This window comes from Gossypium raimondii, chromosome 4, assembly GCF_025698545.1.
Source record: "Gossypium raimondii isolate GPD5lz chromosome 4, ASM2569854v1, whole genome shotgun sequence".
NCBI lineage: Eukaryota > Viridiplantae > Streptophyta > Magnoliopsida > Malvales > Malvaceae > Gossypium > Gossypium raimondii.
In genome coordinates, this window is record NC_068568.1 from 44,156,257 (window position 1) to 44,180,716 (window position 24,460).

Genomic DNA, 24,460 nt, shown 5'->3' on the forward strand with positions numbered 1-24,460 from the left:
TCATTTTATTACACCAAGTAACATTATTTTAAATCCGCTTGTAGAGTTTTATTATTCCAGTAACAGTATATAGAATAATAATCCTTAAATCTATATATTAACTTGAATTACTATTTAATAATAAGATTAACCTTGACATATTTTAAATCTTTTTCTGATCTTTATGTTTTTTAACTCGTTTAAGTGTAATAAAATTAAGGACTTTATTTATTGAAAAATATTTGATACTAATCTTTTATAAACTAAAATATAGAGAGTGGTTAAAGATTTTATATCACCAACCCCATGATTTTTGTGCCAAGGATGAGGATCATCAGTTGGGATTTTCATTTGTTTAAGTAATGTAGAGGAGATTTTGGTGCTAATAACCATTTTCGAATCGGTTGGACTTATCATTTTTTATTCAAGGTATACAGTAGTAGACTCACTGGATCAATTCATTCCCGATTCAAACTATTTTAATGGCTGGTGTTGGCCAATGTCTACTACTAATAATACATGTACTATTTAACAGTCTGGCAGACATAAATTAGAATTTTTTGGGAAAAAAAAAACCATGTCTTGCTGGCCACATTCAGGATAACCTTGGCTGACATTCATGAACTGTTTCGTATTTTAATCACACATCTGCAGTATTTTCCTTAATCAGAAGTTAAACACTTCTTTTGTACCAAAAATGAAGCCACCACCATTGAACAAAGAAGAGAGCAAATACATTATACTTGCAAAAAGACCAAATTTTAGATCAAATCGAGAGCTGCTGAGATTTTGCAGTGTCCCCACTCGTATGCTTTTATATTATTTCCAACATCCATGATCCTGGTTAAGAGAAAAAAGAAAAACACAGGAATCATGTCTTGGCAGTACAAGTGCTTGCAGATTTCATACAGAAGGCAATATTCCATGAGAGTTTCTTCGATGCACTCACAGATGCTAACCTCACCCCACAAAACTGCCCTGCTATACAATTATTCTCATCTGCTCCATGCAGAAATTCTCACCGGAGATGTCCTTTATTTTTGAACAGCTGGTTTTCGATCACAATGAGGATCCTTACCATCTCACCAAACCTTCAATGGCTCTAACAAGCCAACTTGAATTTTAAAGATTCAAGAGAAATCAGTAAAACCAATTTATATCACACTTCTGCCAGCATTCTTGAGAACTTGCTGGAGGAAAGCACTTACATTCAAACATAACATGGCTTAATAAATCCGTTCCTCAAACTATCAAGTGCTATGATTGGAAGGCTCACAAATTTCTCCACCACCAGTGAATTTGTCACTCTAGACTGGGTTGATTTGCATCCATCGCCGTCTCAGGCAGACCATGGGAATCAACCTGCTCCCCCTGATACTCATATGATGTGCACGAGTCATCCTGGAGATCATTATCAATGAACCTTTCCACATGGTGTCTTGAAATTTCATCTATATCTCCCTCATCTTCTTCCTCAGTGATATCTTTACAAAAATCATCAGCAGCATTTTCAGAAGAATCAACCCCATGCTCGTTGTCATAATCATTCTCAATGTCCTCATGGCAATCTTCTTCATCGTTGTTTTCATAATGTGCAGCAGTTTCATGACCAGTTGGAGATTCCACGACAGAGTCGTCATCCCCCGCTGGAATTCCACACTCAGCTACCTGCCACTCATCATCATCACTATCAATATGTAAAGGGTAAATTCGGTTCTGCTCGGCACGTTTTCTGAGCATAAAGACATTGAAATAATAACTGATGGCTTCCTTCTTAGTACGGGAAGGGAGAACCACAGTGAGATGATCCCAAAAATTCTTGCCCAATGAGAAGGGGTTAGAAAGGACAACATTATCAAATGCTAGCTCTTCCCCTTCTGTCCATCCTTTTGCAACTTCCTCCCCCATATCACAGAAACCCAACTCCCTGAATATTTCCAACCCAAGATTCCCCCTTAGTTTCTCTCTTGCTTCTGTCACATGTTGTCCAATGCATCTGATAGAACCACGATCGAGGCAGTCACAATCAATTCCATGTCTAGCATCTTCAAAGCAAAACATTAAAGTTGCTTCAGAATTAGGCATTGGAATGACACAAGTACCCATCATCTTCTTCCCATAATCATCATCGACCATGAGGCCTGCACATGATGATCTAAGGGCAACTTGAGGATCTGATGTATCAAGATAATCTAAGGAGCTATTAATATCCTGTTGGCTCCATTCAGGAATATCTGCTTGATACTCTGGTCCAACAGAAACTTTTTTAGGAGAAAGAAGAGATGAATAGATTTCATCAGAATGAAGAAAAGCCTGGACTTGGTTCCCAGATGCAAAATACTCTGGAAACAGTGGAAGATGAACTGCCACATTTGCCTCTGCGTCTGCATCCATGCCATTGCCATTTACCCACCAAAAATGAGGAACACAAGCAGAAGCACCACTTTCGTAGTCCTTACTGGTGCCACTATGAACATTGTTGCATTGATCTTCAGCAAACCTACCTTCATCTTGGCACCCAGTGTAAATGTCCTCCCATTTACCTTCTTCAAATTGGAATTCTATCAGTTATAGAAACTCGGTGAAAATTTTAATTTTATTGGCTAAGTATGGTCACAAGGCTGATATGCACAGTTAGATGTGATAAAAGAAACATGTGCAGGCAAATAGTTTGCATACAAGATAGATAAAGTTAAAAGACATGGATGCCAAAATGCTTCTATAAAGAACTATCCAACTAGATTATCATTTATAGTAAAACAATTTTTTTTCCAAACAGAATTTTCAACATGTCCAACGCACATAGAATTAGAGTGTTCCAACTCTATAATAAAGAAGCATCACAAGCAAGTTCATTAAGTGAACCTTCCACACATTTAATCAATGAACTAAAATAATGTCCACCTTTCTGTTGACAACTGAAACATACCTACTCATCTATCCATGCTTATTTACTTGCACAGTATCTAAAGTCCACTACTTGGAGATTGAGTTGTCAAAAGAAACCTTATCTAAGTTGACACGATAATATCAAGTTCAGTATCAAGAGTCACAAACTCAAGCGACTTGGTACATGAAATTCTAGAGGCAAAGGCCCAAGCAAGAACATCTAATCTAGTTATGCAGAAAGATTAAACAACATTGTATCCGTAGTACCAGAAATTTGATGGTTTTGAAAAGCGTAGTTGGGATGAACATCAACAAAGGAAGCAAAGTGGACAGTATCTTCACATTGCCTCATATGCTTACAGGCAACCTCTTGAGAGTCATCGGTGTAAGAACGTTTATGAATCATTTTAGTCTGCAAGTGAAAAGTGGATCACATATAAAAGAATAAAAAAATCATATACTTAAGGATTAGTACGGAAGGATTCAGCTTTTCTAGATCTTTCAAGGAATGTAACTTAGATTGAACAAACAGAAGAACATGGATTCCCATGATTGTTAAGAGCTAATTAATTCGATTAGATTTGTATGCAATCGATCAGGGAAAATCCAAATTTACACCTCAGAGAACTTTTATTTTTAACCCTCTCATAAGTTTTTCTTTTATATTTTTCTAACCCTTAGACTTCAAGATTAACATATACCATTCTACATATTTTTCCCTCTTTTGATAACCATTTCAAAAACTAAATCGAATTTTAGAAAGAAGAATTAACATTCAAATATTAACTAATAATTAATTAGCATACTTCATCACTATAGATTTAACTATCAGAGTAGCCACTAAGGCACTAACCCATGGCTTAAAAATCATGAAAGCAATCACATTTAAATAAACTAATAGAAGTTCTAAAAAAGATACAAGTATATGTCCTATAAAATGAGCTGTTCTTACCTGAGAATTTGTTGACCAATAAAATAAGAAATTTAAAAGAACCAATAAAAATTAAAGAATTAGAAAAATGAACTTATGCTTCTAAAATATTAAACACTGAGTTACAAGAAATAATAGAATTATAAGCTGGAAAAAATGGAATTTAAAAATTTTACTATTTTAAATATTTTACACGGCCGAAAAATAACAAGAAACAGAGAAAACCTTTTTTTATAAAAGAATTCTTATAAAGTTGCGATATCTAAGGAAAATCCCCAAAAAATTAGACTGACCCAGAAGAAATCGAATCAAGAAAAATCAAAATCCAAGCTCAAATTTTATAAATCAAGAAACCCATTCAAAAATCGAAGAATCTTCAAAAACCCTAACCCTAAAATCGCATTCGAAAAACGGGAAAAGGAAAAAATTAGGATCAAAAGAAAGAGGAAAAACGGATCGAAACAGATACGAATCAAATCGAAGAAGAGACAAAAAAAAATTTATAAGGAGAATTTGGATCGAAAATTAGAGACGATTTTGATTAAGGATTGCAAAATGGGTAAAGTTAGGGCAAGGTATTTTATAGGAATCTGATTGATGATTTAAATATTGTAGTTTACCAAAAGAGGTAAGGATCTGTTTGAAAATTACGGGATAAGCCAGTTTGAGATTCGGGGATCTAAGAGGACTGATAAGGGAAATTGAATTTGTCCTACTGATTTGATGTAAGAAATTTAGGGTTGATCCTTTGTTTGCTTGCCACGTGGTTATATACTTTTATTCCTTTTTGGCACGTGCAAAATGTGTTCATGAGATGTTTATTTTGTTATTTTTATTACATTTCGAATTTAATACTACTATTTTTATTTTAAAAAATTTAATCTTTTTACTTTTTTATTTAAAAATATAAATTTATTTGTTAATATCATTAAAAATTTTTTATTAAATTTTATTCATTAAAATGCTATTTTTTGTTACATGGTTATAATGTGTGTATTTTTTTAATTTCAAAATAGAGTTGTTTATAGGTCTGACCAAGTTTAATTATGATATTAATACACTTTATGTTTGCTCAAACCTGGTCTGCATCGAAATATGAGCTTACAATTTTACTCAAGTCCACTCATATTTGTTAATCTCGAACCAATTTTAAGCATGCTCATTATTTTTATTTTTTTTGAAAAATATTTATATTATTTTAAGGGTTATATATAAAATTAGTATCCGAACTTATCCACTTCTCCTAAATTAGTATTTGAACTTTTTTCCCATCAACTAGTTTGGTACTTTTTTAACACTGTTAAGTTTAAGACATGTGATAAAATAGAATCGTGACATGTGGCATAATGACATCATGATGATGTCATTTTCTTTTTCTTTTTACTGTTTTTTCCCTTTTTTTTAGTCTTTCCTTTTCTCGTTTTTCCCTCTTCTTTTATTCTTTCCCGTTTTCATTTTTTTTCTTTTCTTCTTATTCTCCACATCTCTTTCTTAACTCTAGCCACCCTCAACATGCATTATAGCCGCACTTCAATGTTGTCACCGACGCTTGTTCTCTAGTCAACTTTTTTCTCTTGCTCTTTCCTCTAATTTGTTTTTACAGAGAACTCCTTGAAATCTCGTTGGGGTTCTCTTCTGCCAATCACCTTACTTCCACTCTGATGTCGTCACTAATTGGAGAAGCACCAAATGATCCACCTTTTCTTTCTCTCTCTCGTTTTTTCTTCTCTTATTTTCTACTTTATTTTTTGTTTTCAAAGCTCCTGGCCGCCGCTTCCTTGTCGTTGCTCTCCGATGCCAAAACGAGCCACCACCGTTGAATCATCTTGGAACTTGACCGTGGCTTCTCCTCACCCAAGGCTCGACTCATTTTCTAAACAGGCCTTAAATTTTTACCCCATGTATTTTTATTCAAATCTTCTCACTCTTCTTACGGTAATTAATTCCAATGAAATCCAAAAACACAATCATTATAAGTCTTTAATGGAGATAACTAAAGCGATGAATGGTGAAATCCGAAAATTTGGATCGATAAGTTTTCGACTATTATAATTAAAGCCTAAGCATGTGATGAAGAGTTCATAATTCTAAAAAAGGAAATTTACTTTGGGTATTTGCATACTTCCTGATTCCTAATAATAAATAAAAAGATTGTTGTAACCATATTTTATCTCAATTAACTTTATGTCAACCTCAAATTGAGTTTGATAATATTATTACTTAGTTATAATTTGTTAATACTTGAATTAAAAGGAAAGTAATAAAAAAATAAAAAGTTAAAAGTCTAAGTGGTTTTGACAGTTTTATATTTATATATATATTTTAGGGCCAAAATTAAATTGTAATTTTGTGATAAAAAATATAATTTCTCCATTTTAATAGTATATAATTTTATAATTTTAAATGATTAAATCAAATTTTTATCATTTGTAAGGAGTCAAAGTACAATTTTACATTTACTAATTTAAAATTTTAAAGTGTTTAAATAAAACAAATTTCATTTTAAGGGAGCTCGAAGCTACTTGCCTAATTTATATGATATATTATATAGATAAATATAATAAAAACTTGGGTAAACTATAAAAATAGTCACTTTTGTTTGACTCAGATTACATTTTAGTCACTTATATTTGAAATGTTACATTTTGGTCACTTACATTATGTTTTGTTACGAAGTGGTCACTCTACCGTTAAACTCCGTTACCTCCCTAACAGCGGTCCTATGTAATAGTACAAATGGGTTTTAAATGTCAACTTGGATGAAAATAGGTTTTTAATTAAATAAATTTAATTTGGACTGCCACATATGACATCTAAGTTGGCATTTAAAACCTATTTGACTACTACGTAGGGCTACTGTTAGGGAGGTAATAATGTTTAACAATAGAGTGACCACTTCGTAACAAAATGATAATATAAGTGACTAAAATTAATGACATCATTCACAAAATTATTTACAATGATAGAATGGGAACACAAATTCTATTTTTACAATAAAAATATAACATTTTGCTAAAATTTTAAATTTTAATTAATTATCTCAATTAAATAAATTCATGTCTATTTAAATTTTAAGTAATTACTAACAATTTGAACTCTTATTTCTAAAATTTAAGGTAATTAACGAGGTATAGATAATCTTCTTCATACATAATTGTCTCTTAAATCTATTTTTTTTGTACTTCAATATAGACAAAAATTTATCTTTTAAAAGAATTAAAAAATCTATTTTTAAAGAAAATTTATAGGTGGTCCTTCAACTCTTATTTTTTAATAGAAACCTAGTGTTCAAAAAAAAATCTCAAAATTTCTCAAATTCATCCAATTCATCAAATTAATTTTATGAAAAAAAATACACAACCTAAAAGCGATGCATTGCAATTTTATAAAAAAAATTCAATGTATTTCTAATTCCCAGATTGGATAAGACAATATTTAATCCTTGAATTATTTTGTTCACAATATTATAATGTCACATATAACATGATCAAAATTGAAATAAGTTATCAAGTTTTAAGATTAATCATAATTGTTTGAATCAAGTCAGATTAATTGAGCGGACCGATAGGATTAGGAATTGGCTAATGAAAGATATTAGACTATTGAATCTGAGAAACTATACTAATTGAACAATCGGACCGACGAATCGATAACCTAAATATTTAACCACCTATCCAATTTTGAAAACATCCAGATTAATATGAAAAGAAAAAACTCAAGGGAAAATTGCAACTTTCTTGTTGATCCAGTCTAGTCGTCCCCAGCCTAAACGGTTATTAATCTTTGCATATCTTGTAATCCGACGGTGAATAAATAAAACCTTACTTTTTGAACAATTAATCTGACGGTTTACAAAACAACACAAAAAACTAGCCGTTATACAGAGCATCAACCTCTAACGGAACTTTTCTTCTTCGTGATTTCCATGTCTTTCTTCTCATTCATTCTTTCATCAAAAGCTCCGATCTGTCTCTTGTTTTCTCATCAATCTTAGACCAAAACCCCATTTTTTTTATTTTAAACTTTTTGGAAGATTTCTTCTTTTTTTTTCTTTTCCCATGGAGGTTGCTAAGCATTCAAAACAGGGTACTCCCGTGAAAGATCCACGAGGGAATTCTGGATCAAAAACTCGAAAGTTTTCCAAACTTTCCGAGAATTCAAATCCAAACATCTCTGCTACAAGTTCTCCATTAACAAAATCTTCAAAATCCCAAAAATATTCTTCCAAGGATCCGGTAGTTTACTCACCGGTAGTTTACTCACCAAGAAACAAACTTAGGGAAAGAAAGTTTGTGGTGGCTAAGAAGAAGTTAAAGAAAGAAAGGTCTGATGATTCAAATCCAAATGTTGGGGTTGACTGCAAATGTAAAGAGAAGTCTAGTGGGAATTCAAAGAAATGCCTCTGTGTCGCTTACGAGAATCTGAGAGCATCTCAAGAGGATTTTTTCAAGAACAAAGCTGAAACTGAAGTTGAAGTTGAAGTTGAAGAAGAAGCAATGAACAGTGTGCCTGAAGCTGGGAAAGTTATGAATTTGGTTAAGGCCTTTGAGAGGCTTCTTACGACACCAAATTCGAAGGAATCAGACGATAGGAGTGATGAAAAGGAACAAAAAGAAGAGAATGATAATAACAAGAAGAAGAAGCCATTGAAATGGCCATCAGAATTTGTTTTGACCGCTGAGAACCTTGGTCTGGATCGGCGTTTCTCAGCGTCTTCTTCTTCTTCGGATAGCAGCAGCCAAGGAAGGTCAGTGAAGCAATTGGTGGATTAGTTCTTAGATTTGGGTTTTGTTTATTTTTTCTTTTTATATTGTTACTTTATTTTGCAGTGTTTCAAGCAGGGCTTCTAATGGAGGTCGAAGAAGCCAAAGAAATGTAAGTAACCTCTCACTTCTGCTAATTTATTTTCTCTTCTTACCACGTTGAATGTTTAGTGATGTTTTTGGGCCCATAACATGTTTCCAAGAGGTCTTATCTTATGAATTAATCTTTTAGACCTCTTACCTGCAAGCTATTTTCAAGTTTCTCCTATATAGGACTTAAGGATCAAAGATCAAAGTGTTAAGTTACTTGCTTATATGGCATCTTTTCTAAGTTCCTCCTACTCAGTTGTGAGTTTTGGATAGGATTATGTGTTCAACACAGACATGTTTGAATTCTTTAAATTTTTTTCATATGTTTGGAGGGTACTTAGAGCATCATATCCTATATAAATATCCAAAAAAGTGTATGATAAAATGCATATATAAAGGTATTTTATTGCATTGTGGCTCATGACATTTTTGTATCCATTCATGTGTGGGTTTTAGAGCTCTGAGTGTCTCGGGACAACTGGTGGGAGGAGAGGGGAAAAGCGGGACAAGCCAACTTCCCAGAAACCATTCAAGCTAAGAACTGAGGTTTCATTTTTAACTTGAATCTCTGTTAATCAATCTAGACCATGTATCGTATTCATATTGGTTTGGTATGTTACAATTTTGGATTATTGGTTAACATTACAGCAAAGAGGGAAAATGAAGGAAGGCGAATTCATGAAGAAGATCCAAGAAATGATGGTGGAAGAAGAGAAACAAAGGATCCCAATTGCTCAAGGCCTCCCATGGACAACAGATGAACCTGAGGTTTTTAGTCCTTAAAAGAGTTAGACCTTAAATCCCAAACTCGAAACACCCTCTCAATTTTGCATTGATGCAGGTGTTGATAAAACCTCATGTCAAAGAGAATACAAGACCAGTAGACCCGAGACTCCGCTCTGAAATTCGAGCGTCGGAGCGTTCAGAGTTCGATCTTCAAGTAGCTGAGAAGATGATTCTAATAGAACACTATAAAATGGAAAGGGAGAGGCGGGACAAGGTAAAGAAAATTATCAGAAAAATGCATGCATGATTTCTTAAGGTGATATTATTATTAGCAGGGACTGTAACATCGATCCTTTTGATCACGCAGATGGCAGAAGAAGAAGAGATACAGAAGTTGAGAAAAGAGCTCGTTCCAAAGGCACAGCCTATGCCTGTCTTTGACAGACCTTTCCTTCCTACAAGGTAAAGGTTAAAAATTCATATGAATAACTCCATACTCATATTCGAATTATACTGACAACAGGTTTTGTTTTGGAAGGTCCTCAAAGAATCCAACAATGGCAAGGGAGCCAAAGTTACATATGCCACGACATAAGAAGACAAAGTTCTGTATATAATGGATTGACATGAAGCAAGCGACTATATTCTCCCATTTTCTTAAAGATTTGTATATTAGCAACCAATTTAGCTGCATTTTTTTTGGAAGAATTATGAATGAAGGTCTCATTCTACAATTTTGTTCTCTAAAAAAATCGTGGACGTAACGATGTTATGACGATCATTATGGTAATAATGTCTTCGATTTTTTTGAGTTTAAATCGTCAAAGTAGTTAAGCAAGAATTAATCTATTTCACCATTCGTAGGCGTCGTTACAGGGATTTTTAAGCTCACTTCTCCTCATAAACAATCTACTTTTTACTTCTTCACTCTCCAAATTCCACTACAAACCTCAAAAAATTTCTAATACAATCATCAAAAATGGCGATCAAACAGCTTCTCTCTCTAGCTCGTCGGTCCCGCAAGCCTTTCTCTTCTTTAACCGTCGCTCGATCGTCCAACTCCGCCGCAGCCCCTCCTCCACCGACTGCCATGATCTACGACCGGTTATCCCATTGCGTCAACTCAAGGCTCCGAAAACTCGAACACCCCGATTCCCGTTTCCTCAAATATGGATCTCCTCACCCGACCCAAACTTCCCACACCCACATCCTATCTTCGCCGGAAACCAAAATTACAACGTTGTCCAACGGCCTCCGCGTGGCCACGGAATCGAGCTTGCATTGTCGAACAGCAACGGTTGGGGTGTGGATCGATGCAGGATCGAGGTTCGAGTCGGAGGAGACGAATGGGACGGCCCATTTCTTGGAGCATATGATATTCAAAGGGACGGAGAAGAGGTCGGCGGGGGCATTGGAAGAAGAGATTGAGAATATGGGAGGCCACTTGAATGCTTATACTTCGAGGGAACAAACCGCTTATTACGCCAAAGTTATGGGCAGTGATGTCCTTAAAGCCTTGGATATATTGGCTGATATTTTGCAGAATTCCAAGTTTGAAGAACGTAGTATTAGTAGACAAAGGGATGCGATACTAAGGGAAATGCGGATGCAGGAGGTAGTTCTAAAGTTTTAAACTTTATGGGGGGTTTCAATAAACTCTAAGTATATGGACAAGTTATTTTGGGTTTTGCTAAATGATCTTGTACCTTGTTCTATGTTGATTTTATTCAGAAACAACGCTATTATGTTGGGAAATATTGTAGGTGGAGGGTCAAACACAGGAAGCTGTTTTTGACCACTTGCATTCAACTGCTTTCCAATACACTCCTCTTGGTAGAAATATTCATGGACCTGTTGATAATATGAAGAAGATCACCAAAGACCATCTGCTCAACTATATTCAGACACACTACTCAGCTCCTCGAATGGTATGCGGTGATATGGTCGAGTCGTTAAAACCAATGAACATGGTTTTGATTCCATTGGTTTCCTAGCATACCATTGTAGGTTCTTATAAATGTGTGTTGTTCGGTAAATTTTTGCAGGTCATTGCTGCATCTGGAGCTGTTAAGCATGAAGAAATTGTTGACCAAGCAAAGAAGTTGTTTACCAATTTATCATCAGATTCAACCACTGCTACTCAGCTAGTTGCGAAAGAACCGGCCAGTTTTACTGGTTCAGATGTAGGGATGTCATTTCTCTAATAATTTTTAAACTTCCTTTTTCATTCAATGTCTTATGCTCTCAAAGGTTTTTTCTTTGGAAAAAACCAGGTTAGAATTGTCAACGACTATCTTCCTCTAGCGCAATTCGCGGTTGCTTTTGAGGCAACAGCATGGACAGATCCGGATTCCGTTGCGCTAATGGTAATCCAGGTGATGCTGGGGTCATGGAGCAAATATGCTGGGGGTGGAAAGCACATGGGGTGAGCTTTTTTCCTCACATCGAATCGCTTTTTTAAACTGAACACTGCTTTGGCAGTCTCGGAACGAGACTCTTCTGTAGCAACGATGTGTTGATTAGTTTCAAAAATCCTTTAAACAGCTCCGAGCTGGCACAAAAAGTTAGCATTAATGAAATTGCAGAAAGCATGATGGCTTTCAATACCAACTATAAAGATACTGGTCTTTTTGGTGTATACGCTGTTGCCAAGGTGAGGTTTGCTACTTCCTTTCTTTAATTACCTCTGCCTTCGTTTAACTAAACTGTTTTACATTTATACCAAAAATGGTTGCCTTCATGATGATGGAGAACTAAGCTTTATGTTCTTTTTTCAGCCCGATTGTTTGGGGGATTTAGCTTATGCTATTATGTCTGCAATAACCAAGTTAGTTTATCGAGTTTCAGAAGCTGATGTGATTCGTGCTCGTAATCAGGTAGCTACGGTTACTGTCATCTTTTCTTCATGTTTGATAAATAACTCGTCAATCTATTTTGCCTAATATGCTTAGTTACTTTTAACTTTTTGCAGTTAAAGTCATCCTTGATGCTTCATACAGATGGAACTACTCCCGTAGCCGAAGATATCGGACACCAGGTACATTTCTACACTCGAAGTGCTTTTGATTCCAGTGCTGCGTGCATAAGTCTTTTATCAAGCGATTTCCTCATGCTGACCATGTTGCAGGGCTAGTGGCTGTGCTTTAGCTTTTGTGGCAAGAAATAAACATATATTGTCATTTATTCCTCATTTTAGTTACTTTTTCTGCGTTAATCTTTCGTTCTTGCAGCTACTTACATACGGCCGGAGAATCCCGTATGCCGAATTATTTGCTAGGATTGATGCTGTTGATCCAGCCACCATTAAACGAGTTGCAAACCGATTTTTCTATGATAGGGTAGTAACTGCAACTGAACCTTGGCTCAAGCTAATGAATTTCAATGGGATGACATACTGAAATTGCAGGATATAAATGATCTAATGCCGTTTATGTTGGGTTTTGCAGGATATAGTGATTGCTGCGATTGGCCCAGTCCAAGATTTGCCAGACTACAACTGGTTCAGACGCCGCACCTACTGGAACCGATATTAGATTATCTTGCTTTAGTTTGACAATGGTACAGCATCTTTCTTGGGCAATCGAAAGTCGAAACCAAAGGTTGGCATTTTTTTTATTGTTATTTAATAAAAACATGTTTCAGCGTTTTTGCTGAAAATTACAAGGAATTTTGATGTTGATAATGTTTGGGTTGCATTTGTATATTTGGATCTTACCTCTAAATGGCATATTTTTCTTAGCCGAAAAGAATACGTATAATGTTATCTCATTAAAAATTTTATTAGTAAAATTTAGTGAAATAAAACCTTGGTTATTTACCCCGTCATAACATCACATGATATATAATTTTACACGTCTTCTAATCTTAAATATTGACTTTTCAAATGATTATTTGAACGCATTTGTTAAGAATTTAATCCTTATTTTTTGAAAGTCATGAGAGGAGAATTTTGGGAGATTATTTTGATCGTAATCGTTTAAAAATACATATGTTTAAATCAAATCAATCCATATAAATAATTTCTAAAATTTCTATATGCTTCTAGCATTCTAAATCCTTCAAGAATATTAATATAAACTTTTACTACATAGTAATTCATATAAAAGATTATAATAACAACCATTAGACGATATCAAATCTTTTATGAATTGCTAGACTAATAAAATATCCAAAGGTTATTACATCCGCCATAGAAAATATAATACATTTCATAATCAATCCTAAGATTTAGCAAAAAGAAAAAAAACTTCATATTTCTTATCTTATTTTCAGTAAAACTACTTATTTGTACCTCACTGCTTTATACATTTAGATGTTTGAAGTATTGATCTAAAAACTTTATGAATTTAATTTCGCTTTAATTACATCTTTATATTTTGACCATGTTTATATTTCTTAATAAATTTATTCAATATCCTTATTTTTAAAATTACTAATTATTAATTCTGCTAAATCATTTTATGTGGGATGGATTGTTGGTGTAGTTGGATTGAAGTAAGGCATCTAACTCTCTTTTAGTATCATTTGTTAAATGGAGGACAACATAGTTTAATTAATTATTAATATTTTAATATAATAATATTAATATTTTTAGATTATGACAAATTCACGTGGATGAAAAATTATGTAAAAAATACATTTATAAAAATATTGTATAAAAATCAAATGAGGTTTTGATCGAAATAGTTAAGTTGAACATTTAAAGATTATAGTGTCCAAATTCAAATTTCACCACAGTAATATTTTATATAAAAATATACTCATATTAATATTTATTACTTTGTAAAAATAATGAGCTTTTAGTCATTTTCTAATCTAGTTGTGTTTAGTTAACTCGTGGCAGCACCTTAATTAGGAGTTTAAATAATAGTATAGTTAGATATATTTAAAAGTTTAATTATGCTTTCAATCCCTATGCTCTTTGAACTTTTGAAATTAGTCCATCATGCTTAGAGGTGTTCATGGACTAGTTTAAGGCTCGATTTTAAAAATAAAAATTTCAAACTTTGGTCCAAATCGATCTGCCCGAAAAGCTGTCTTAAAAACAAAAACTTCTTGGTGGATTGAACCGAGTAGGCTACCCGACCCTATTTCCGTTAAATTTGAATATGTGATAATGAATTATTAAAGCATGTATTAAAATTAAAAGAAAAAGAAGAGGAGAAGAAGGTGACAGACGGCGTGGTAGGGTTGTGAACGTAGTTGAGGTTAGTTAAAACCATCACATTTCATGATTCTTCCTTTTTCCTTCTCTTCTTCGTTATTATCGAACCATCAATAAACAAATATTAACACTCCACTTTTTCTCTTCATTTTTACTATAAACCTACATTTTCTTTATTTATATAAAGGAAAACAAAATTTCTTGCTTAGCCTTCTTTGGTTTTTCCTCAGATTTCTCTCCCATTTCTTGAATTTCATCGCCTTCTTCTTCTTCTTCTTTTTATATCTTTCTTTCCTTCTTGTTTATATATAGAGAGCTGAAACCAGTTCTGGGTTTGCTTTAAACCACAATAAAAATGGCTTCTTCACTCTCTTTTCCATGCCCCAAGATCTCTTCTTTTTTGAAAACAAACCAGCAAACCCAATCTCACAAGGGTTCTTTGTCTCTTCCTCCAACTTCAAATTTCAACTCCAAATCTTGCTTGTCATTTGGATCTTCAATCCGCGTACCTGCATTTTCAGCATCTCAGGTTGGTTACTTTCATACTTTTTTGTTTTTGCTTTTAATTCTTTGAATGAGAACGGGACTTGAGTTTATGGGTTTTTTTATTATATTTTACTGGTTATGCTTAGGGATCTGAATTTTGTGGTTTTATTATGAAACAATGGTTGAATAAATTATTACTACACAGAAAGAAAAATTGCTTTTTTTTGCCAAAATGTTCAACATATCTTATGAATTATTTTTAAAATTTCAATATTTAAAAGTGGAAGTATTGCTTATATAGATAGATGAGTTCAAGTATTGAAGACCTCGATAATTTAGATGCTTTTTTGGTGGTATTTTGATGTATTATTTTACTGAATTAAGAAAGAAGTAGTATATTTGATCATAGTTCTTATACATAATGGTAATTCATATTCTGATTTTTGTTTTCTTTCTTGAATTACGGTGACCATTTTCTAGGCTTCTTTATGTGTTTTGTCTAAAATCATGGCTTGTTATACATATATTTCTTCTTTGCAATCAACGTGTCTACGAAAATCATATTGCATAACCGGTTCGTATGATCATTAGTGGCGATTCGCAGTTCGTTTTAGTAAATTGTTTAATTCATTGGTTGGTTCGGTATCTGGCTGTCATTTGCAGTGGCCTAATGATGGGAAGCAAACTACAGTCTTCGCAAGCCATACGCAGCTTAACGAGGTGTGTTTTTCACGGTGAAGTTGAAATTTAATCTTTTAGACGAGATCTTATCCACGTCTATTTAACCCGCTTTGTAAAAATTAAGGTTGCTGCAGAGAAATCATCAAATTCTGTAGCGGTTGTTGACATGAAACCTAAAGTTGCATTGCCTGAGGAAGATGATAAAAGATCCGCAGAGAAGGCTATTCCAGATGCTGCGGCAATTTCAGAATTCATGGCACAAGTTTCAGACCTTGTAAAGTAAGTTGATTGAATCGTTTTCGCTTTTGTGTTTGTGAGTAGACTTGTGTAAATATGTGTTTGACAAGAATAATCAATTTCATAATTGATTTTTATTTTACTTTTGATGAGTAGACTTGTTGATTCACGAGATATTACGGAGCTGCAACTGAAGCAATCAGATTGTGAGCTTGTCATAAGAAAGAAGGAAGCTTTGCAGCAGCCGGAATCAGCATCTCCAATTGTCATGCCGCAGTACGTACCTCAACCGACGTTTCAAACCCCAGCTCCAGCAGCCCCAGTAGCAGCTCCTGCTCCTGCTAACCCAGCCCCTCCAGCAGCAGCACCTTCGTTACCTCCCCCTGCTAAAGCGGTTGGTTCTTCTCATCCGCCCCTCAAATGCCCCATGGCTGGAACCTTCTACAGGAGCCCTGCACCGGGTGAACCACCATTTGTTAAGGTAAGTGCCTGCAGTTTCCATAGTTTCTGCTAATGTGCAAAGATTGTAATACTCCTCAATGGTCTTTCAGGTGGGAGATAAAGTACAGAAAGGCCAAGTTGTGTGCATCATCGAGGCAATGAAACTAATGAACGAAATTGAAGTAAGTTCTTGTCCTCATATTTCCTTAACATAATGCATTCCTTGACCGTTTGAACAAATTTAATTAAAATTAATCATGCAGATAGATTAGCAGTTTTTGAAAGTATTACAATCATTTTTCTTTGTTAGTGTTCTTAACTTAATTTGCCGAACTCACTCTCGAATTGATTAGTTACATAGTCATATCTTCCTTATGTTCTTAATTTTTTGACTTCACAGGCTGATCAATCCGGAACCGTTACGGAGATATTGGTAGAGGATGGAAAATCAGTTAGTGTAGACATGGTAACCTCTTATCTCTTGACTCTGTTTATGTCCTAGATTTTAGGAGTGAATATTTGACTGGCTTAAAATATTTTTCAAACATATAAAACCGACCCAACTAATGGAATTAATCGGAAAAAATCGAAACCGACCTTTTTAGCAATTTAAAAAACGAATGATTAGTATTTGGTAGAGTGGCAGTGCAAGCAGTCTTATAATACTCATATGTGAAGTTTAAAAACTGAACTATCTGATGAATACATTTAAAAACCGAATAAAATGGGAGATTTGATGTGTTGGTTTGGCTAAGAAATTTGGTTGTGATTGATTTTGCTTGCAGCCTCTATTTGTAATAGTGGGGTGAATAAAGGAGGAGAGGGGGTTCCGAGGTCACAAACTATGTTTTCATTTACTACTCTGTAATGTTGACATAAATAATAAAGGTGGTGTACCGTGCTCTGTGCTATGCTCTGCAACACTTCTCTTTGGGGTTTCTGTCTTACATTTTGGACGTGTACCCTTATATTTATTCCATTGCATTTTCCTCTTTTATAGAAATATAATATCACTATCTCCAATGAATTTCTCAATATTTTATTTCGATAATGCATTTGAATATTTTCATACCCCAATAATTAAAAATCACCTATTTCTAATATGTTACATTAATTCAAATTATAATTATAAGATTTTCAAAATTTTTTCTAATATTTCTTTTGAATTGTTCTTAGAATTATTGTTAAGAAAAATTCTAAAAGTACTAAAAATAATATTTTAACTATAATTTAGGGGTCAAAATGTAACAACCTAATAATATGTAATTTTTAGAAGTTAGTGACCAAGGAGTAATTTCAATTAAAGTTTAGGGACTGCTGATGGAATTACCCAAAAGGAATTAAGTGGGAAAAAAATCCGACCTGCCGGATTCGAACCAGCGACCTAAGGATCGCTATAAGATGAACTACTACAGTCCTCCGCTCTACCAACTGAGCTAAGGTCGGATTGATGTCATTGTTGCTTATTGTTTCATACATCTGAGGATAAAAAATTATATGAATTTATATTTTGAATAATATTTATTATTATAATAGAAATTGGGGTTTTTTATAGTCAGAATTGAGAAACAACAAATAGTTTAAATTTTACCAAAAGGAAATAATTTAATTAAAATTTTGAATTATAAGTGGGTAGTTTATAAAAGTGAAGATTGTTTTAAAAGAGATTAAATAATAAATTTTTTATAAAATTTCAAATGACAATTATATTTATATACAGTTTTAATATAAAGATTTTAACTTTTTATTACTTTAAATAACTAAATTAATATTTTCGATTAAGTTTTAGTTCACATGAATTCAATTGTATTTAAATGATTTTTTATTTAAGGGTTAAGGAAAATTATTATAATATATATTGTAACGATATCACTTAATTTATCTTAATTAAACTAAACTAAACAAAACAATAATTAAAAATAATGTATACATTATAATAATCTATTTAATTTTCATAATTAAAAACAATAATTAATATTTTTGATTAAGGTGGAGGTTATGAACTTTTTAGTATCCAAGTTTTAGTACCATTATGCGTAATTGTGATATGTAGGTCTCCATCCTACCATACGTATGTCATGTGTAAGTTTTGTCTATTTTTTATTAATTTGATTTTACATTATACTTGATTGAACTTGTATTCGTATTTGTACTTGTAGCTCATAACGGAATTGGTTTTTTTGGCATAATGACTTTTTTGGCCCTCCAACTTTACAAAAAAGTTTTAGTACCATTTTTTACATTTTTTAGCTCTTAAACTTGTGTTATTTGTCAAATCACCCCAAAATAGATAGAAAAATTAACATTTATTGACTTTGTTGATGTCACATACACGTGGACTGTCATGTCAACAATTAATTAGTTTTTTAAAATTTTAAAAATTCAAAAAAAGTTATAAAGATTATTTTTAAAAAATTTAATTAAAAGAGCATAAAAATTATATTTAAAAAAAATTATTTGCTAATGTGACAACATGTGGCAATCCATGTGTATGTCACGCCAGCAAGCTAACAAACGTTAATTTTTTCATCTATTTTTGGGCGATTTAATAAACATTGCAAGTTTAAGGGCTAAAAGAGACAAAAAAAAAATTAAATAAAAGGGTAATGACTTAAACTCTAAAAAAAAGTGTTACAAAATCATATCAGTTACAAACGAAATCCTTAATTAAAAAATTAATAGATTTAATTTGGGGGGTGACATTGAGTTAATCCCTTTCTCAGGTAATTAGCGAATAACGTAACGGAAACATAGTAGAAGAAAAAGACTGGGCTGTTTGTTTCCAAATTCATAAAAAAACATTAAATTATTTTCCGTAATTTCTTAATTCCTTAACATTAGTTTTGCTGTAATTAACCAAAACCATCGTGAAATTAAAGTCTCATAATTTATAAATTTCCTTACCTTCTATAATTCCATTTGACCTATATTTATATGTCAGTTCTTGGCCCCAGTTTTTCATCAAAATAATAATCATCTTTTTGCAGCAATGGCTACCCTGAAGCTTTTCTTTTCATTTCTCATGGTTACAGTTCATTTGATTTCATCCATGGCGGCCAATAGGCATATGCTTATGGGTAATCAAATGATTGACCCAAACTGGTATGATGCCCATGCAACATTTTATGGTGATATGACTGGTGGTGACACCATGCGTAAGTACATATATTGTGTTTTGGTTATTCCAACATTTTTTGCTTTGCATTGCGTATGTCGAGATTCAAATCTTGAGACCGTGTTTGGTTATTGCAGAGGGAGCTTGCGGATATGGTGATCTATTCAAGCAAGGGTACGGACTCCAGACGACAGCACTAAGCACAGCATTGTTCAACAATGGTCTCACCTGCGGGGCTTGTTTCGAGATCAAGTGTTTCAATGACCCTCAATGGTGTTATCCGAAAGCCGGCTCTGTCATAGTGACCGCAACCAACTTTTGTCCTCCCAATTACTCGAAACCGGAGGGGAACTGGTGCAATCCACCATTAAAACACTTTGATCTATCAAAGCTGATGTTCACTAAGCTAGCGTATTACAAAGCCGGGATCATCCCGGTCAAGTACCGTCGTGTCTTGTGCTACAAGAAAGGTGGGGTTCAGTTCCAGATTAAGGGAAACCCTTACTGGACATTGGTGTTGTTGTACAACGTTGGAGGAGCTGGTGATATTAAGGATGTTAAAATCAAAGGGTCGAGTACCGGGTCGTGGTTGCAGATGAGCCGCAATTGGGGTGTGAATTGGCAGACGGGAGCGAAGTTAGTGGGGCAAAGCTTATCGTTTCAGGTGACGACTAGTGACGGTAAAATGATCCAGTTCGATACCGTTGTGCCAGCTAATTGGCAGTTTAATCAAGTATTTGATGGGAAAAAGAACTTCTAGGACAATCTCTCTCTTTTTTTTTTCTTTTTTTTTTTGGTTTTTAAGGTGGTTTACAGTTTAGGGTTTTGATTAGTGCATGCCCTTAGGAGTGCATGTTTGTTTTATATAAAACAAGAAATTTAATAAACATAATTGCAAATTATCCTGTTTCATTGCCATGTTATTAAAATGTTTAGTCAACACTTGTTTTCTTACAACTTACATGCAATTACACAAGATCTTACATTATTACACTAATTATTACATTAGGTACAGTCCTAATAGCTTTCCACCTGTCTGTGATTTGACTATGTAAGATTCTAAATACTTGATATCAAGTGTTTTGTCGACAATATAAACTAGATTGATTGAATTCAAAAAGTAAGTCTCAACTGTATTTATGTTTGTTCTTAATTTAATTAAAATCAAGTTTATTTTTACATTAAAGAAATATAAAACACAATATTTTTTCATTAAAAATAATACAAATGGAATAAAATAAATTTAAAAATTCTTTGTTATGTTATTAGTTAAAATTTACACTCCTTGTATAGAGTGAGTGTAGTAAAAAATATTAAAAAATGGATACATTGTAGTATCAAGTAGAACTAAAATGTTTTACTGCAATAAATTCTAAGTTACTAACCAGAAATTAAAATTTCAAAATAAACATAATAAAAAAATAAATAGAAAGAAATTTATAGAATTTATGGAATGTGCTTAAATTGTAGCATTTTTATGAAAGGGGATCAATCATACGGGCTAACATTGGACCATTGCAATGCATTAGTTTCAAAGCTTTAGCCAACCTAACCTTCGGCCTTTCAAGTCATTCCCAACAAAAGCTCAGGACCTCTTAAGGATGAGTTGGGTCCGACTTGAACCAAATTAATTTAAAGCTTGAGTTATCGCTTAATTCGAAATGATTTGAATTTAAGATAAACATTTTTTAATTTGAATTAATCTAAATTACTATTTAATTTATAAAGATTTTATTTGATTTAAGTTTGGATTATAAAATGTTTACTCGAGATTCATTTTAATTTTTTTATCCCTTTGCCATGTACATATTATGGTACATGATATTTTTTTAAAAAACAATTTATAGTTGCTCCTTTCAATAATATCATTTCTATGATTTAAATATGAGTATATTATCTACAAAACAAGATGATACATAAAGATTGCTAAGGGTCTGCTAGTATAGCATGCCTATTCCTCTGTCTGTTAAAATAGCACGTCTCTTTTCTTTTTCCTTGGGTTTTTTTTTTCCGATTAAGGTGAAATCTAGGGTGCGTTAATAGAGTTTTGTGATACTGGAGGAGGAGTTGGCGAATCTTAATATCGTTGATGAAGAAAAGGTACCGCTACAATTTCAAAGGCATACAAAAGTGATGGAGGAAGATTATAGGTTATGTTTGGTGGGGCGAGTACTAACGAATAGTGTGGTACATTTTCCGTCTATGAGGAATACTTTGGCTGATCTATGACATCCGCTAGGAGGGGTCTTTATAACAGATATTAGGGAGAAAAGAAGCCTGTTTCGAATCTACTTTGAAATATATCTAAAGGGGCTGATAAATGGTATGCCATGGTCGTTTAATAGGCATCTTACTATATTTCATCGATTAGAACCAGGAGAAGATTCGCTACAAGTCCCACTATTTTTCTCGGAGTTTTGGGTGCAAATTCATAATCTTCCAATGGGGGTGATTTCAGAGGGTTTAGCACGTCAGTTTGAAAATTTTATTGACCAGTTCATCCAATATGATACAACTTTTGTGACAAGGGGAATAAAGAGGTATATGCGAATCAGGGTTAAATTGGATGTTCGAGTGCCATTGAAACATAAGAAAAAACTATCATTAAACCAAAACTGGGAAGGGTATATTTCATGTCACAGTCAGTAATATAAACTTCTTTTGTTTTTACATAAAACAGCAAAGCTCAAGGGCTTTCTCAATATTGTAGCCTTTTTTCCCTTTTATCTAGGTCCAAACATATAGGTCCACTCTTGTTTTTAGCTTTGAATTATATTTGGAATTCTATTCATATTGTGTTGGTATATTTCATGTCACAGTCAGTTTTTAATTTATTTTCGACAAATTAATAATTTGGAATCTAAACATTTTGGTATGTTCTTTTATTCAAGTTATGTAATTTCGAGTCCAAAAAAGAAAAGAAAGAAAACAACAAAAAGCTGGGAGGAAGAAATGTAGGCATGGTAGACAAAAGAAGTGGGTCATGGGATTTTTGCCCCACCAGAAAAGCTGAAGTATCCATGTTGCTATCCTTTGCCGACCAAAAAACAAAAGGAATAAAGTAAATTAAAACCAACACATGATTTAAACACTTAGATTCTCTAATATTTCTTTTTTATTTAATAATTATAGGATTTTCGTATTTAAATTTTAATGATAAATAAAAACACAAAACACTGATAATTGGAAAACAAGTGAGTTAGTGTTACCTTTATAAAATTACGAATGGTCAGATGTAGTGTAGGTTCTGATCATATTTGTTCTATTTGACACGATGTCTAGAATTATCCATAGTCCATTCTCAATCCATAAATAAGAGGATAATACGCTGTTTTAGTGCATTCAAACCCACCTCCTCCTACATTGACACAACAATACTCAAACCAGTCAAACTAAGACTCAATAAAAAAATTAATAACTATTTTTAAATAATAGTATTTATTGAAATCATTTTAAGATATATTTCGCCCAAAAACATAGACTTATTATCTCTTTTTTTCTTCTTCTTATTTACAGTCCAACTTATGGATGAACAGATCCATAAAGAAATGAATAATTTAAGGCAAATTGAGTCTACTTTAAGGAATGTAAGATTGTTGAAAAAAAAAAACAGCTTATTTTTAAGACCCAAACATGTTGCTAACTTTGAGGAGAAATAGTTTTTTAAGTAAGGAAATAGTTCATTTAACATAAATAAATAATTAAAATAGTCTTAAAAACTTGTATGATATGAATTACTATTCATTAACTAAATGTTTTATTTAAATTTAAATATAAAAAATTACATTTTAAATATATTTTGACCAATCGAGAGTGTTGTTCAATCTAATTCATGAAGATATTTATATAATAAAAAAATTTACACATGACACACATGGAGAATCCCAAATAAACTTGAAACCTCATGTGTAAATATGTGATCATTTAAACTCAATTCTAATAATAAACAAAACCAAAGCTAATCTTTCCAAAATTAAAATAAAGATGGAAAATTTTGGGAAAATGGGTAATAAGAGATAAGAACAAAAAGAAATGGTATATACATATAGTATCGGTATATTAAAAAAAATGTGGAGATAGTTGTATATGTGGTGTCGGGTTCATATTACTTTTTCATGTTGTATATGGTAAATGGTATTAATAGGGAGTGAAGATGTAGTGAGGTTGGGCCATGCAGGGAATGTGGTGAACACGGTGTACAATTCATGCTGCTTCACTGTCTCACCTTTGTTTCACATGCAATCACCCCTTTGGAAGCTACAATCCAAAACCTCTTCACTGCCATGTGCCTTGCCCTACCCCTCCATGTGCTTTTCTTTCACCCAATGGAGCTTTTGTTGGCCCATATCACCTTCACATGCACCCTCTGGGGAAGCCAACAATGCCATTAAACCCTAATAATCCAAACTACCTCTTAACCCCCGCTTGTTTTCACTCTTTTCCCCTCTACTTTTTCTTTTCTATTTAGCGGTGAGAATGTGTTATAAATGGATTGAGTGTAACATCGAGTTCTCTTCTTTATTGTTAAGGGACTTCAGTTGGACAAATTATATTAGTAATTATCTTGTGGACTCCAATATTTGATATTTTGATTGGCATTATTATCCTTATCAGCAATAATCACCTAAGTTTATCCTCTTTTCACATCTCTACATTGGTCCATTCTTGTCTACTAAGGGTGGATTTAGATGAACGATTGGGTGCGGTGCGATGCGTTTAGCTTACTTTTTGTTTCATGCTACAGAATCGTTACAGTATCTAATCTCACCGTCACCGCTATTTTTACACTAACCGTAGGTAAATGCACCGTCTATCCAAACCTACCCTAAATTATCAATTAGTGTGCGTTTACAAGTTTACTAAATTTATTTCTAATATACTTGTTATAAACTAAATAATTAAGAGAATCTATATATTTACATAATATAATATCCGAACCATTGATCTCAGATCTCATT

At 33.1% G+C, this 24,460-nt stretch overlaps 5 protein-coding genes and 1 non-coding gene across 8 annotated transcripts; 4 read left to right on the forward strand and 2 right to left on the reverse strand.

The window, feature by feature from the left end:
- Positions 1–428: 428 nt before the first annotated feature.
- On the reverse strand, positions 429–4,366 carry LOC105779954 (uncharacterized). Of its 3 annotated transcripts, none has more exons than XM_052629689.1 (3): positions 3,821–4,366; positions 3,136–3,280; positions 429–2,522 (listed from the first exon to the last, which is right to left on the reverse strand). In XM_052629689.1, the coding sequence occupies exons 2-3, from the start codon at positions 3,272–3,274 to the stop codon at positions 1,282–1,284; spliced, it is 1,380 nt and encodes a 459-aa protein (XP_052485649.1). In that variant the 5' UTR covers positions 3,275–3,280; positions 3,821–4,366; the 3' UTR covers positions 429–1,281. The 3 variants fall into 3 exon arrangements, with proteins under 3 accessions (XP_052485649.1, XP_052485648.1, XP_012459436.1); XM_052629688.1 differs by having other exon boundaries at positions 429–2,540; XM_012603982.2 differs by having other exon boundaries at positions 429–2,525; positions 3,821–4,365.
- Positions 4,367–7,735: 3,369 nt separating this feature from the next.
- On the forward strand, positions 7,736–10,112 carry LOC105780639 (microtubule-destabilizing protein 60). Its single transcript, XM_012605074.2, has 7 exons — positions 7,736–8,546; positions 8,629–8,674; positions 9,109–9,198; positions 9,301–9,420; positions 9,494–9,652; positions 9,746–9,840; positions 9,917–10,112. Exons 1-7 carry the CDS (start codon positions 7,858–7,860, stop codon positions 9,993–9,995), a joined length of 1,278 nt encoding a protein of 425 aa, XP_012460528.1. The 5' UTR covers positions 7,736–7,857; the 3' UTR covers positions 9,996–10,112.
- Positions 10,113–10,276: 164 nt separating this feature from the next.
- On the forward strand, positions 10,277–13,089 carry LOC105780638 (probable mitochondrial-processing peptidase subunit beta, mitochondrial). The gene is made up of 9 exons (XM_012605073.2): positions 10,277–10,993; positions 11,142–11,306; positions 11,424–11,561; positions 11,652–11,803; positions 11,923–12,031; positions 12,156–12,254; positions 12,350–12,415; positions 12,609–12,716; positions 12,825–13,089. Exons 1-9 carry the CDS (start codon positions 10,358–10,360, stop codon positions 12,909–12,911), a joined length of 1,560 nt encoding a protein of 519 aa, XP_012460527.1. The 5' UTR covers positions 10,277–10,357; the 3' UTR covers positions 12,912–13,089.
- Positions 13,090–14,582: 1,493 nt separating this feature from the next.
- LOC105780508 (biotin carboxyl carrier protein of acetyl-CoA carboxylase 2, chloroplastic) lies at positions 14,583–17,422 on the forward strand. The gene is made up of 7 exons (XM_012604889.2): positions 14,583–15,071; positions 15,692–15,748; positions 15,834–15,988; positions 16,103–16,427; positions 16,498–16,569; positions 16,788–16,853; positions 17,173–17,422. The coding sequence occupies exons 1-7, from the start codon at positions 14,898–14,900 to the stop codon at positions 17,194–17,196; spliced, it is 873 nt and encodes a 290-aa protein (XP_012460343.1). The 5' UTR covers positions 14,583–14,897; the 3' UTR covers positions 17,197–17,422.
- A 321-nt stretch (positions 17,423–17,743) lies between these two features.
- On the reverse strand, positions 17,744–17,833 carry TRNAY-GUA (transfer RNA tyrosine (anticodon GUA)). The gene is given in 2 exon segments: positions 17,744–17,779; positions 17,797–17,833. It is a non-coding gene; the product is annotated as a tRNA-Tyr (tRNA).
- Positions 17,834–19,370: 1,537 nt separating this feature from the next.
- LOC105779214 (expansin-A23) lies at positions 19,371–20,392 on the forward strand. The gene is made up of 2 exons (XM_012602992.2): positions 19,371–19,542; positions 19,640–20,392. Exons 1-2 carry the CDS (start codon positions 19,377–19,379, stop codon positions 20,260–20,262), a joined length of 789 nt encoding a protein of 262 aa, XP_012458446.1. The 5' UTR covers positions 19,371–19,376; the 3' UTR covers positions 20,263–20,392.
- The last annotated feature ends 4,068 nt before the right edge of the window (positions 20,393–24,460 follow it).

Coding starts and splice junctions, on each gene's coding strand:
- LOC105779214 (XM_012602992.2), top strand. CDS start 19,377: ATGGCTACCCTGAAGCTTTTCTTTTCATTTCTCATGGTTACAGTTCAT. Junction 19,543..19,639: donor GACTGGTGGTGACACCATGC/GTAAGTACATAT, acceptor TGGTTATTGCAG/AGGGAGCTTGCGGATATGGT.
- LOC105780508 (XM_012604889.2), top strand. CDS start 14,898: ATGGCTTCTTCACTCTCTTTTCCATGCCCCAAGATCTCTTCTTTTTTG. Junction 15,749..15,833: donor GCCATACGCAGCTTAACGAG/GTGTGTTTTTCA, acceptor GTAAAAATTAAG/GTTGCTGCAGAGAAATCATC. Junction 16,854..17,172: donor AATCAGTTAGTGTAGACATG/GTAACCTCTTAT, acceptor TTTTGCTTGCAG/CCTCTATTTGTAATAGTGGG.
- LOC105780638 (XM_012605073.2), top strand. CDS start 10,358: ATGGCGATCAAACAGCTTCTCTCTCTAGCTCGTCGGTCCCGCAAGCCT. Junction 11,804..11,922: donor GGGGGTGGAAAGCACATGGG/GTGAGCTTTTTT, acceptor TCCTTTAAACAG/CTCCGAGCTGGCACAAAAAG. Junction 12,032..12,155: donor GTGTATACGCTGTTGCCAAG/GTGAGGTTTGCT, acceptor TTCTTTTTTCAG/CCCGATTGTTTGGGGGATTT.
- LOC105780639 (XM_012605074.2), top strand. CDS start 7,858: ATGGAGGTTGCTAAGCATTCAAAACAGGGTACTCCCGTGAAAGATCCA. Junction 8,547..8,628: donor GATAGCAGCAGCCAAGGAAG/GTCAGTGAAGCA, acceptor TTTATTTTGCAG/TGTTTCAAGCAGGGCTTCTA. Junction 9,421..9,493: donor GGACAACAGATGAACCTGAG/GTTTTTAGTCCT, acceptor GCATTGATGCAG/GTGTTGATAAAACCTCATGT.
- LOC105779954 (XM_052629688.1), bottom strand. CDS start 3,274: ATGATTCATAAACGTTCTTACACCGATGACTCTCAAGAGGTTGCCTGT. Junction 2,541..3,135: donor TCAAAACCATCAAATTTCTG/GTACTACGGATA, acceptor TATAACTGATAG/AATTCCAATTTGAAGAAGGT.